This window comes from Thunnus albacares, chromosome 1, assembly GCF_914725855.1.
Source record: "Thunnus albacares chromosome 1, fThuAlb1.1, whole genome shotgun sequence".
Lineage (NCBI taxonomy): Eukaryota > Metazoa > Chordata > Actinopteri > Scombriformes > Scombridae > Thunnus > Thunnus albacares.
In genome coordinates, this window is record NC_058106.1 from 29,335,687 (window position 1) to 29,348,575 (window position 12,889).

General features: G+C 38.6%; 1 protein-coding gene across 2 annotated transcripts; it reads right to left on the reverse strand.

Moving 5' to 3' along the window:
- Window positions 1–6,178: 6,178 nt before the first annotated feature.
- LOC122983808 (E3 ubiquitin-protein ligase RNF128-like) lies at window positions 6,179–12,758 on the reverse strand. 2 transcript variants are annotated; one of them, XM_044353938.1, is made up of 2 exons: window positions 12,589–12,758; window positions 6,179–8,610 (listed from the first exon to the last, which is right to left on the reverse strand). In XM_044353938.1, exon 2 carries the CDS (start codon window positions 8,567–8,569, stop codon window positions 7,595–7,597), a length of 975 nt encoding a protein of 324 aa, XP_044209873.1. In that variant the 5' UTR covers window positions 8,570–8,610; window positions 12,589–12,758; the 3' UTR covers window positions 6,179–7,594. The 2 variants fall into 2 exon arrangements, with proteins under 2 accessions (XP_044209873.1, XP_044209864.1); XM_044353929.1 differs by lacking the exon at window positions 12,589–12,758 and having other exon boundaries at window positions 6,179–10,116.
- Between the last annotated feature and the right edge of the window lie 131 nt (window positions 12,759–12,889).

The window sequence follows — 12,889 nt, forward strand, 5'->3', positions numbered from 1 at the left end:
ACATTTGCATGTATAATACACCAAACATTTCATATAAAAACAATGACAACCGATTAAAAACTTAAATGATGAGTCTGTTCTGTATTATTTAGCTCTCATTTAAAGAAATGTTGTCACAGTGAGATCAGGTATAACAGTAATTTCCCTTTTTTTTCTTTCGTTTTACATTTTAGTATAAATTACATTAAAGATCTTACATGGAGAAGACTTCAACACCTTGATATGACTGAGTAACATTTCATGTGTATCAAATCTATATAACTTTTAGCAACCAACTTTTCAAAAATCCCACCATAGCTGAGCCATGTGCTAGTACTGACCCTTGATGAACAATAATTAGGACAAATCGCCAAGTGACTTTTATTGATGAACCAAATGGCAGCCACAGCTTGTGGACAAACTGTGTAGGAAAGACCAGGCAGGCCTGTGACAGATGGTCAGAGTGACTGGGTGACTGTTGTCAATGTGTGCTGTGTTCAGGAACGCACATTCAGCACAATGACACAGAAAGAGAAGTGAACAACCTGAAGCTTCTGTTGTGCCACATTAGACACATATAAACCCACACACACAATGGATGGTGACAGAGACACACACACACACACAAGCAAGAAGCCAGGACAGAAAAATACCATGCTAGCAGGGAAAGACAAGCAGGGACACATTTGCTGCTAGCGCCATGGGACTTCTGCAAGCTATATGCTATGCATGCAACTGACATTCATTTTCCAACTCACTCTCACCTGCTCTCTCATGTACAAATCCTAACATAAACATCACATCTTATGCAATGTCTCTTTTCCTTTTCCCTTTGTCCTGCTAGCTCTTTGCAATTAAGCAAATGGGTCATTAATTAATCGCCAGAGGCAACAGGCCACTCAAGGAGTTAATCAGACTGAATGGATGGACTGCTGGGAGAGAGCATGTCACACATACACAAGTACACACACACACACACACATAATCACATGCCCACTTTCACAAACTATTGACATTTCTGAAAAAAAGCAAGCCTCAGTAAGATATGCATGAATAAAATTACAGAAAATGGCAGGAGTTGATGAAAAGCAGCTTGATCATTGATTCATGTTGTCAAACTGTGCTGAGTGGCAGTTTCTTCTAGGAGGAAACTTTGGTTGAAACCTTGCCTCAGGCCATCAACATTCAGAGTGAGACAAGAGGATGTTTTTTCCAGTGTATGATGATACACAGCTCAATCACTGAGTCTGAAGACTGCTGACAAATCATTCTCATGAAGTATATACAAATAGGGCTATTGATGGGAAAACCACAAAGGATTCATACAGGCTGGATTTATACTAAGCAAATTGGTTTGACGAGTGCAGGGTCGGTCCCAGACAGGTGCAGGCTCAGTGCTGAGACATCACTTTAGCTGTTGAGACAGAAACTGATTGTGAATGCAGACATGTTTCTCAGACCTTTTCTGCTTTAAAGGTGTGTTTCTCTTGAGGCACATATAGCATCTCCTTTTATCTGTCTTCCTCTTTCTCTGGTTCTCTTCCTCTATCCCTTGAATCTCTGTGTGTGTGTGTGTGCGTGTGTGTGTGTGTGTGTGTGTGTGTGAAACAGTCATGTTGAGGTTGAAATGAGGTTATAACATGCAAAAAATGTTGGGAATGTTTGGAATCTTAACAAGATTCAGAGGAGAATAACAAATGTGTGTTGCACCACAGAGCAGGAAGTGCAAAAACAGAGGCAACATCTACTACTATTATTTACTATTACTTAAATCAAAGTGCGGCTGTCACAAGCAATCCACTGATTATTTTCTTGATTCATCAATGAATCATCCTGTTTAAATGTCAGAAAAGAGTGAAAAACACTCTCTCATTTCCCAGAGCCGCTAACAACTCAAAACCCCAAAATGTTTTATTTGCTGTCATATAAGACGGAGAAAGGCGGAAAATTTAAGAGGCAAAAAACAGGTTTGTTATTTTTCCTTGAAATATGACTCAAACTATTAGTCGCTTATCAAAATAGTTTCCAGTTAATTTTCTGTCAATTAACAAACAGCAAAATCAACTAAACGTTTCAGCTCTAAATCTATAAGACACATTACAAGCATCTAATGACCCCACTTTCATGACCACCACATACACAAAACTATATAGACTTGCATGTAGCTCAGTTTCAGGAAGAGTAAATGTAAGACTCACGTGTAACAGACTTTGGGAATATCAAAGACATCCCACAATTTCTTAATAAAATCATGAATGAAGTGTTTTTCTTGATATCTGTTAGTCAACATAATGCTGTATTTATACTTGTCCAGTTGGTGGCAGTATTAATGCTGTATTAATATTTCTCCAGTTGGTGGCAGACTTACAAAACAAGCCTCGCCAACACACATAACCAGACAAACAAAAGCACATACATCATCAGAAACAATAACAAATATCACTAACTACAGGTTCAAAGTTTAAAATTGGCCAGATATTCATATATTCAAGTTTTAAAATCCTCTGTAATTCATTTCATTTATAAGGTGCAAAGCAGAGGAGGGCAATCTTTCCATGTTCAGTATTTACCTGAGGTGTAACTGGTCTGGTGAGCAGTAATTTGCATTTGAGAGAAGTGATATACTGAGGCGGTTCTTGCAGGAGACATTTATAAATAAAAATGATAGAATGTAGTTCCCTTCCTGTTGCTAGCGAGGACAAGCCTAGTTTTTCATACAGTGATGTGTATGATATTTATCTCCTGTAATGAAACGCAAAGCACGATGATAAACTGCATCAAGCTGTTTTAAGGTAGAGTGAGCAGCATGACAATAAAGGAGAGGTTTAAAACTTAAAATAGATGAACGGCCTAGTTTCTTTACCTAGTGTGGTCATCTGGATCACTGAGTGGGACAAAGATAACCACGTGACATGTACTTCCTTCCCTGCCATTGAGTTGGGAAGGGAAAAGGCATTTCTTCCTTGGATATCCTCTGTTTTTTGTTTAACCTCACATGCCAAGCTGGATGCCCTTTTACAGTCAGCAGGAAAAAGAGAGCAATGGAGGGTGAGCTGGCCGGTGTGTCAAAAGACAGGACAAGACAGGGCAGTAACAACAATGACACACAGGATGAGAGTTGTTTTGTCCCGTGTATTTAGGAACACTCAGCACTATATGATGTGTCAGGGGGACGACAGGAAGGAAGGAAGGGCAGACTGCATCAAGCAGAAGTTCTGACTCTCACCTGGATGAACCTAAATCACTATTACTGTGAGGGGGATATTAAATATATGCAGACATTTGAAGTAGACTTTTCCTGATTAGATAATACTGGCAGACATTCCAGCATGCTGTGGCATTAAAAAAGCCACTAAGCCACTGACTGAGTCTCCCTAATAATGTGAACATAAACTGATTGGCCAAAAGACATAAACCCTGCAGGGAAGAAGGGAAGGAGAGAAGAAGTTGTGGCTACTATACTCAATATTTGCACTTCATCACTGAGCCATTGAAAGGCTAAAGATGTGTAGAATGGATTATATATATATACCAGGGCATTTGATCTAATAGTCTGAGTAAGCAGTAAGAGAAAAATGTTTTATGTTGTGCTTGCTGACTAAAATTGATTCATTTGTTTCTTACTGCACTTTTGTAATCAAATTTTCCTCCTTCATTAGGATAATTACTCTGACAGTCTGGGACAAGAGTGCCAGAGACAAGACAAACCACAATAATCTAATTACAAAGTCTTTCCTTACTTTCACTCAGCTGGCGCTGCACATCTGCAGCAGAGACAAAGACACAGACAGACAGACAGATAGACAGGTTAATAGATGGATAGATAGATAGATAGATAGATAGATAGATAGATAGATAGATAGATCTGTGTGCATGCGTGTGTGTTGAAGATTTACAAGGGGCCAAAGATGAAGACCAACAGAACTCTTAAACTGGGGCATTAAAGTATACAGCTAGTGAAGTACTCTATTTCATTATGGCAGGATTTATTACTCTGTACGTCCCACTCAAGCAAGAAATTGATCCAGCATCTGAGACCAAAAAATAAAAGGATGGGACTGTCTGGTGAAGAGTTTTATCTTTGCCAGGACTGAATTCAAATTCAATGCGAGTGGTGTTATTGTCCACCAGGTGGTGTTGCAGGACCATCATAAACATTCACTGGGACACACTGAGTCACAGCATTAAGCACAGGCCTTAAGCTTACGCATAAAACAATGTCTTCTTGTTTATTTAACCACAAACACAGACCGACTCCTACTCCAGGTTCTTTCCTGCAGAAAGCATGAGATATTTATTGTGATTAGACTGTACAGGGGTAGATAAGCTCTCTGACCACTACAGTAGTTAATTCCAGTGTTTCATTCTTTTCTGGAACTGAAGGTCAAGTGCGGTGTTAGAGTACAGCCACAGACTAGTATGCCATTAAATGAAAACCTTCTGACTCAATTTTCTCTTTAACAACTTCAATAAATCAGAGGAGCGCCACCGCTGAGCAGAGCGTGCCTCTAACCCAGGGCTTGCCAGTTGTTCCCAGCCTGGCCAGTTAGTTCAGTATTGATTCTCTGTCTCCCTGTGATACTACTATAACCATCTGGCCTATGAATGCTGAGCTCACAGCTCTGGCCTGAAATCCAGTACACGCTGCCCTCAGAGGGGAGAGGGAACACCATGAGAAAAAAGACTCAGCTCACCCTCTGATCTCTAGACTTTAGTGCTCTCTCTAAAAACTTCTGCCTTCAGCTCACGTCCAGTTAGTCTATACTCGCTTTAGCCTTTACACCTTTTCCCCCCTGCCTCCCCTCACCATGATGTCTCACATACGTTAGGTGCCAATATGAACATCAAACGAGGTTTTGCTCTCTCTAATCATTCCTCCAGCTAATACTTGCCATCAAAAGATCCCTCCTGAATGGGCTGACAATGGAAGTCATGGGGGACAAAATCCACAGTCCTCATTTTTAGCAAAAATTTATCTAAAAAAGTTTCTTTTTGTCTTTTTGGTATCAAATTCCCTCTTTGCGTTTCCCCAGATAGTATTTCCCTGTTGAGCTGCAGTGACAGGACTGAAACCAAAAGGGGGAATTCTGAACTAAAAATGAAAATGAATTTAAAAATGAATTTTGAAAGATATCTGCTTGATTTGACTAATTTGGATTAATGAAGCTTCATATTAACTTCAGATAAACATTTACACATATTTTGCACAGAACAAGGACTTTTGAACCCCATAATTTACATTCAGAAGGAATCTCTTAATGATCAGTATGAACAGGAGGAATGATTACAGCAAGAAAAAACAATTTCAATGTTCATTCAGGCACCTGAATATTGTTTTAAAACAGACTTGGAAAACTGAGTACCTATCCTTTAAAAATCTAATATATAGCACTTGATTCTGAGTAAATAAATGACAGCACATGTAAAATAAATAAGGAGTGTGACATTATGCTCTAGTGCAGTGGTTCCCAGCCCGGGGGTCATGACCTCTCAAGGGGTCCCGAGAACATTTTAAGGAGTGACCAGATACCTCTAGTTACACATCATAATGTATATCTTTCCTGATGGATTCATACACATCTTCAGGCCTCTGAAAATCCTTTAAATGAAGCAATCTAAGATGGAAAATAACTTTTTGTTTGAACTGCTCACTCAACTCGTGTTAAGACCATAACTTGTGCTGAGGTGTCACAAATTCACATGCTTTATTTTATGAAGGTCACGAGACAGAAAGGTTGGGAACCACTAGTCCAAAGAACAAGCTCATTTTACAGTGTATCAACTGTTTATAATGACACTAACTCAATCTGCTCTATAGCCTCATAAAATTCTTTAAAAGTCTTGCAATTTTGTTACATATATTACTGTAGATGTACTTCTAAAAGGCATTCATGAAAAAAAAAATCTCTCCATTCCATTGCCATGCAGCTGCATATCTCTACTTGCTCAGTCAGGCCCTTCTACTTATGTGATATGATGATTATCCAGCTCAAGCTCAAGGTGTGTGCAGATCTGCTCCCACCTGTGCAGAGGTAATTACACTTTCCCTCCTCTCCAAGAGTCATAGCTACATACATAGACCTGCCTGACGTACAGGAACACACCTGTCTATTCGCACACGCTCACATATTCTCAAATATAATCCTACGACTGCCAAACACACAGACAGAAACACCATTCTTATAAGCACATATGCTCATAAAGTTGGCCTCATTTTGAGGGATTTATTGCATTCTAATAAGCATCAATGTGATTTAATACAGCAAGTAATATTCATTTTTACAGAACAATTTAAGACTCTTGGAATCTGTAACACAGTAGTGAAAATGATTCAATATAGAAAAATATATTAAGTACCATTATCAGCATATCCCCACCAGCAAACAAAGAAATGAAACAATTCTATAGCTTTATCATTTACCAAGGGACACTCTTTATCACAGAAATTGCAAGAATCGTTAAACATGTGCCAAAATTTACCTATGGGAGAGTTCAGAGGTAGACCACAGGGACTGAATAAACTCCATTCAAAATAATTCAAAGAAAAAACATGGAAGACCTGCTCAAGAATAAGAATTTGTACATACACATGAAAATCAGCTGTTTAGAGAAAGAAAGAAATATGTATATTTTATGTATAGCTTTTATATTAACAAGTAGAACTCCATGATTGATAAATCCATCTCATTATAAGATATACATCATTTCAAAAAACAGAACACATAAAGACAATGTTCCCCCATCCAACAAATACCAGTTTTTGCAGTCATATGATCTTTCATTGATATTTACTACTGTGGGACTTCCTATTTCTCAATAGTAGCTACAAACCCATCATGAAGGAACTAACTACTCTTACTTCATATGTGGTAAAAAAAAAAAAAAAAAATTCCATGGATCATGTGTCTTAAAAGTCCCAGGCCCTAGGGTGATACTATTTACTCATCGCAATGCAATGCGTGTCATGCTGTATTTCCAGTAAGGGGTGTGTTCATAAGGTGTGTTTGTAAACCCAGCCTAGGAACCTGACAATTAAAAGGGAAAAAAAAAACATATTCCAATTTAAAAAGAGCAGAAATAAAATCCAAAAGTCAAATTGTTGCTAATTATGGGAGTAATAATAATAATAAATTCTGCTCTGAATTTTAAAAGAAATTGTTAATTTTGAGGGACTGTGACTATCTGTTTGAGGAAACTGGCAACGATTTCAAACTGATATGCTCTGCAGCACTTCCTCCATAACCAGTGTTGTTTGTGTTCAGTATGCAAAACAGTAAACTGATACTGGCATCAGTCCATTACTGCTCACTTAACAATCTATTTTATGAGTAACTTTATGAACACACCCAATAATTGCACACATGCACCAAAGATGGACACAAATAAAATGTAATGGCATCTAAGCTAAATACACAAAGTCCATTAACATTTACAAGTCTGTATTACAAAAGGGACATTGTTTCTCCTGTTAGGACATCATAATTAGATTCCATTGTGGTGGTTCAATCATTGTATCCCAGAAAATATTGATTTCAAACAGGAAATTTGACTGTGTCCTGGTTTGATGTTGTTTAGTTCCCGTTGCTGTTGTTCACTCTCTCGCAGCCTATGAGTCTTACTCGAAGGCCCTGTTCTCATAGATATGCTGTTGTCTCTCTAGGTCAGGGCTCTCTGGGTTAGACAGCGGGACATCGTAGATGGGTTCTCCTCCTGCTACTGTGATCACAGTGACCTCTGGTGGTGATTCATCAGGAATATTCTCTTTTGACTCCTCCTCAACTCCCAAGGCCTTCAGGATGTCGCACTTACACATGGGGCAGGTCCTTTTCTCCAGCAACCAGGGCTCGATACAGGCTTTATGGAAGATGTGATCACATGTTAGCACTGTCACCACATCACCTGGCTTGTAGGCATCAATGCACACAGCACACAAATGGGAGTCAGAGGTAGTTTCCTCATCCCCTGTCTTCAGTTTGCGCACTTGTAGACGCCCAATCGCCTTCTTAGCCTCCGATTTCAGCCTTCTCTCATCGCGCCTTTGCATGCGCAGGTTGTAAAGACGATTTGCAGAGATAAACACAAAGTAAGCAATCGAGGCCGCTGTCACAATGAAGAAGGCAATGGAGAGAAAATAAATCCAGTAGCTGTCCATCCAGGGTCCGTGAGGGCTGCCTAGATCAATAATCATGTGAACATCTGTTCCATTCTTCACCAAGTTGACAACCTCCATGCCCTGAACGTTGCCAATCATGATGGCCACAATACCAGCTGCATCCGAGTGTGCCATGAAAGTGGTGCTGTTGCCACTGCCATCCACATTATACACGACCACACCTGATGCTCCTTGACGTTTGGCAGCATTTATTTTGTCACTGAAAGTACAGTTGCCCCTTTTAACCAGGGCTATCCAGGCTGGTGAGCTGGAATTGCGGTTGTAGACAGGATCCTGACCACAGCCTTTGGGGTCTCCCTTTGGAAGTGCAACAATGCCTGAAGCTTTCGCCAGGGGAGAGTTACGGCCATACACCCCACACTCACAATACCGGTCCTCAGTCTTATTGTTGCTGTTAACATAGCTTATTTCCACCATAGCCGTCCAAAATAGCACCGCTGCTGAACAGTGAACAAGTCCTGACAAACACAGCAAAAGAAACAGACCATGTTGTGTCTTCTTACCCATGGTAACGCTCTTCTAAAAAAACAACAGGAGGCACTCTGTTAGCTTCTTTAGCTTCTTTAAAAATCCTTTGTTAGACCCAGTTCCTGGTTGTTTGAGCCACAGCGATCTGAATACAGCTATGGTTTCACCCAACCAGCTGTCAACAGTAATCTGATCTCAGTCTTTGGTAACATAACACGAGCTATGCGTCAGCCACTCACCTCTCGTTATCTTCCTGAACCTTGAACACTGAGCACTCTGCGCAGAGGGCAGAGCGTTGGTATTCAACAAGTTGAAGTGCACAAAACACATAGACCTGTGCTGTTTCAAGAGCCAAGGAACAATATTCGAGAAGGAAAGACGCGATAAGATATGATAAGGACAGTTTCATGTGCATGTGTCAGCAAAAAAAGAGTAGTCCTTCTGAGTTCCCTTGTGTAATGATGACTGAAGCAACTAAGCTGGTTTTTCTAGTTTGACTTGTTTCCTTCCCCTATATCTGTGACCGAGATCACTGCTGGTGAAAAAAGCAAACTCACAAGTATTACTCCACTACTTTGTGGTTAAAAGACAATGCAGTCTGCTTTCAGTTCACATTTTAACAGACATGCACGGACAAATTAGAAATGTGTTATTTAAATCGCACAGGATTCACACAGAATCACATGGTAAAAAGTTTCCTGTGTTTGGATTGCTACAGGCTCCAGGTTAAAAGCATACCAGTGACAACTGAGATGGAACAGGGCATTGTCAAGTTTCCATTGTATCTTCTTACACACAAGTGAAAGCCCACACACACATACACACACACACACACATACACAAAGACAGAAAGGTTTCCAGTGACAAAAGAGATGGAGAGGTTTCTTGCCAAGCTACTTTACCTTAGTTCTAAACACACACACACACTCCAAACTACAGTACTCAGGCTTCTGCAGAATGTGCTGTTAAATAATTTATCTTGGTGGAACAAAAATCTGTAAATAAAAGAGAGCCTGGTATTTATTCTTAGTATGGGTGCAGCACACAGTTCTTGATAAGAGGAACAATGGTGCTGCAATGACCCTTAGATTCCTGAAACTGAAATATTCGTCTAAGAGGACAAAGTAAAATGCATGAAACTCACTAATATTGTATTAACTAAAGAGGAACAATATTTTGTTTTTCTCCGTACCATGTTAGCGTGAATTTAGGGATCATATTTTCATCACAAAGATACTTAAGACTTTCTGCTCCTATACTGGCATCTACTGGTTGGTTAAGGGTCTGAGCAGAGGCAATAACAAAGTGCTGCACTAAGTGAGGATTATTTTTAACAGTCATTTGAAAAAAAATGACTCTAAAATCTAAAATCTAATCCTAAAACACTGGCAATAATAACAGCTGAAAGGTGTACATCATAAACATGGATAACTTCATATAAAATATATTTTGAAAAATAAATATGTTGATGAAGAATGTTGGTAGTATTATTCTAGGGCTGTAACTACCGATCATTTTCTCAATTTATCGATTAGTATATAAAATATATATAATATAAAATGTCAGAAAATGGTGATAAATAAAGATCCCTGTTTCCCAAAGCCCAAGGTGAGCCCAACCTCTAATTTCCATACCAGGGCCGTTTTTGCCTATTTGCATTAGAAGCAACTGCAATGGGCCCCTTAACCACCAGGGGGCTGCAGTGGGGTGGTGCTTTTGTTTGTTTTTTTCACAGACAGAGGGCTCCCTTAAATGGCTAAAGTGATATATTTTATATATCACTTTTATCCTATATTTAAGGTTAATCCATCTGCCTGTCAGACTGATTTTGTTCGCATTAGTTATCATTGGTTAGATAGTGTAGCAAAGGTTCCTGTTGGAGGAAAAACGATAAGTCCCCCCCCCTCCCCACACTTGGCAGTAAGGAAGAGTGTGGAGGGAGTGAGAGACTCTGTGGATATTAAAAAGTAGAGCTGCAATGATTAGACGATTAATTGATTAGTTGGCGACTATTAAATTAATTGCCAACTATTTTGATGATTGATTCATCCTTTTGAAGATTCTTTTTAAGAAAAGAATGTACAAATTCTCTGATCCAGCTTCTCATATGTGAATATTTTCCAGTTCCTTCAGTCTTCTATGACAGTAAACTGCATGTCTTTGGATTGTGGACAAAACAAGACATTTGAAGATGCCACTTTGGGCTCTTTTACTATTTTCTGACATTTTATGAACCAAACAACCAATCAATTAATCAAGAAAATAATCGACAGATTAATCAATGATTAAAATAATCATTAGTTGCAGCACTATTAAAAAGTTAATAAATGTTATGTGAAACCAGCAGAAAAGTGGAGTGACTGAATGACCAATCCAGTGACCTGTGTGCTGTGAGTTATAACTATTCTCATTAGTCATGGTGAGTCAATTTTTCAGCTAAGCTACCGTAGCTAACTCTTGCACTCTTCAGCATGAGACAGTCGACATGTGGTACTGCAGGTGTGTATGTTCTATGGAGAAATGTGTGAGCTACATGTATTATATTTTACTGCTGTGAGATATTACAGTGTTGACCTTAAGTTAAAGGGAAATTTCTGTGGTGTTTACTCTGAATGAAAAATTTGAGATGTAAAATGTAGCACATTTATTCTATTTTGCCAATTGAGTACTTTTGTGCTGAGTCATGATGGCATTATGTGTATAACTGCATATTAGTTCTAGTTTCATACTGCTAGTGGCATCAGCTTAGGCTGTACCATTTTATTTATTTTATATTTTTTACTTTTAATACAATCTTCTGTTGAACCTGCCCTCGGACTCCAGATACTGATTGAGTCCTTTACTTATCTTCAACCTTCCCTATGAACTTAGAAACTGGTCCAATATTAATTCAACTACCCTGTGGTAGTTAAATGAATGGGGGATATACTGATACTGATACTGGTAATAGATATTCAGTTTACTATCATAGGAGACTGAGTAAACCAGGACATTTTCGCATTTGAGAGGCTGGAATCACAGAATTTGGGCTTTTTCTTAATGATTCAAAACAATTAATCAATTAGTTGGCAATTCGTTTTCTGTCTATAGACTAATCATTGCAGTTCTGTATTACACATAGTATGCCTGTGTGGTGATAACTTGCATTTTTAAAAAATAACATAACAGAAAACTGTAGCCAAATTCTATAATTAGCAAGAATGTTTGCTGTAAATAAATAAATAAGACATTATTATGAAATAAATAAACGTATATGAATGAATATAGAAAAAATATATAGTATAGTACAACCATGAAAGTGCAAAATAATCCGATAAATTTTAAAAATCAGCTAAAATACTATCATTTTTCCACTTTGCGATGAAAATGAGAGCAGCATTATGAAATAAAATGGCAATTGAGAAAAATGACATTGTGATATGAAAACAGACTTTGAACTCAGGAAATAAAAACAGCTGGAATTAAACAGAAAATACCTGCAATAAACTCTGTTATTGTGAAAAGAAGTATGAGGAAATAACATTTCATGCATTTAAGCTGAATTTTGAAAATGTACTGGCTTATTTCACAACTGTATTGTTATATTACACAACGTATTTGCCTGCGTATTTGCGTGATTATTTATTTCATGATGTTTTGTTTCCTTTTAAACGCTTTGGGTCTCCACAACATACAGGATGGTCATGCAAAGCTTCGCATTAACCAGTGTCTAAACTAATTATACCACACAGGGGCGCCATTTACTTAATGTTGTCTATTACTTGACAGTAAAATATTGTCCTGAATTACTGTCATCCATCATAACAAGAGAGGCAGCTAATTTGGAGAATGTGCCAGGTAGGCTTTTGAGAATATCCCCCTGAGTGGCACCCTTCAAAAAATCTTATCAAGTGTTTTGCATTTATATTACCTGTTAGTTATCAGCACATACAGTTCTCATCATTAACACAGTAAATAAATCAACTTACTTGTTTTGTGGGTCCTTATCTGCAGATAATTGACTGACAGTAAATTTAATGTTTCTTGAGCGCGTGGATGTCTTGAAGTGTGCACAGAGAGCGCACGTGCGGTTCACCGGACTGGGGACTTTGAGAAAACTTGGGTCGTGTCTGGATGGTAACCCCGGATTTGCGATAAATCTCGCGAGAGTGATTATTTTAACCTAAACCATGATCTTTCCCTAACCAAGCGGTTTTTGTGCCCAGACCCAGCCAGACCTCAACCACAGCGTTGTCACACCATAAAACATAATTATTTTGTTTGTACAAT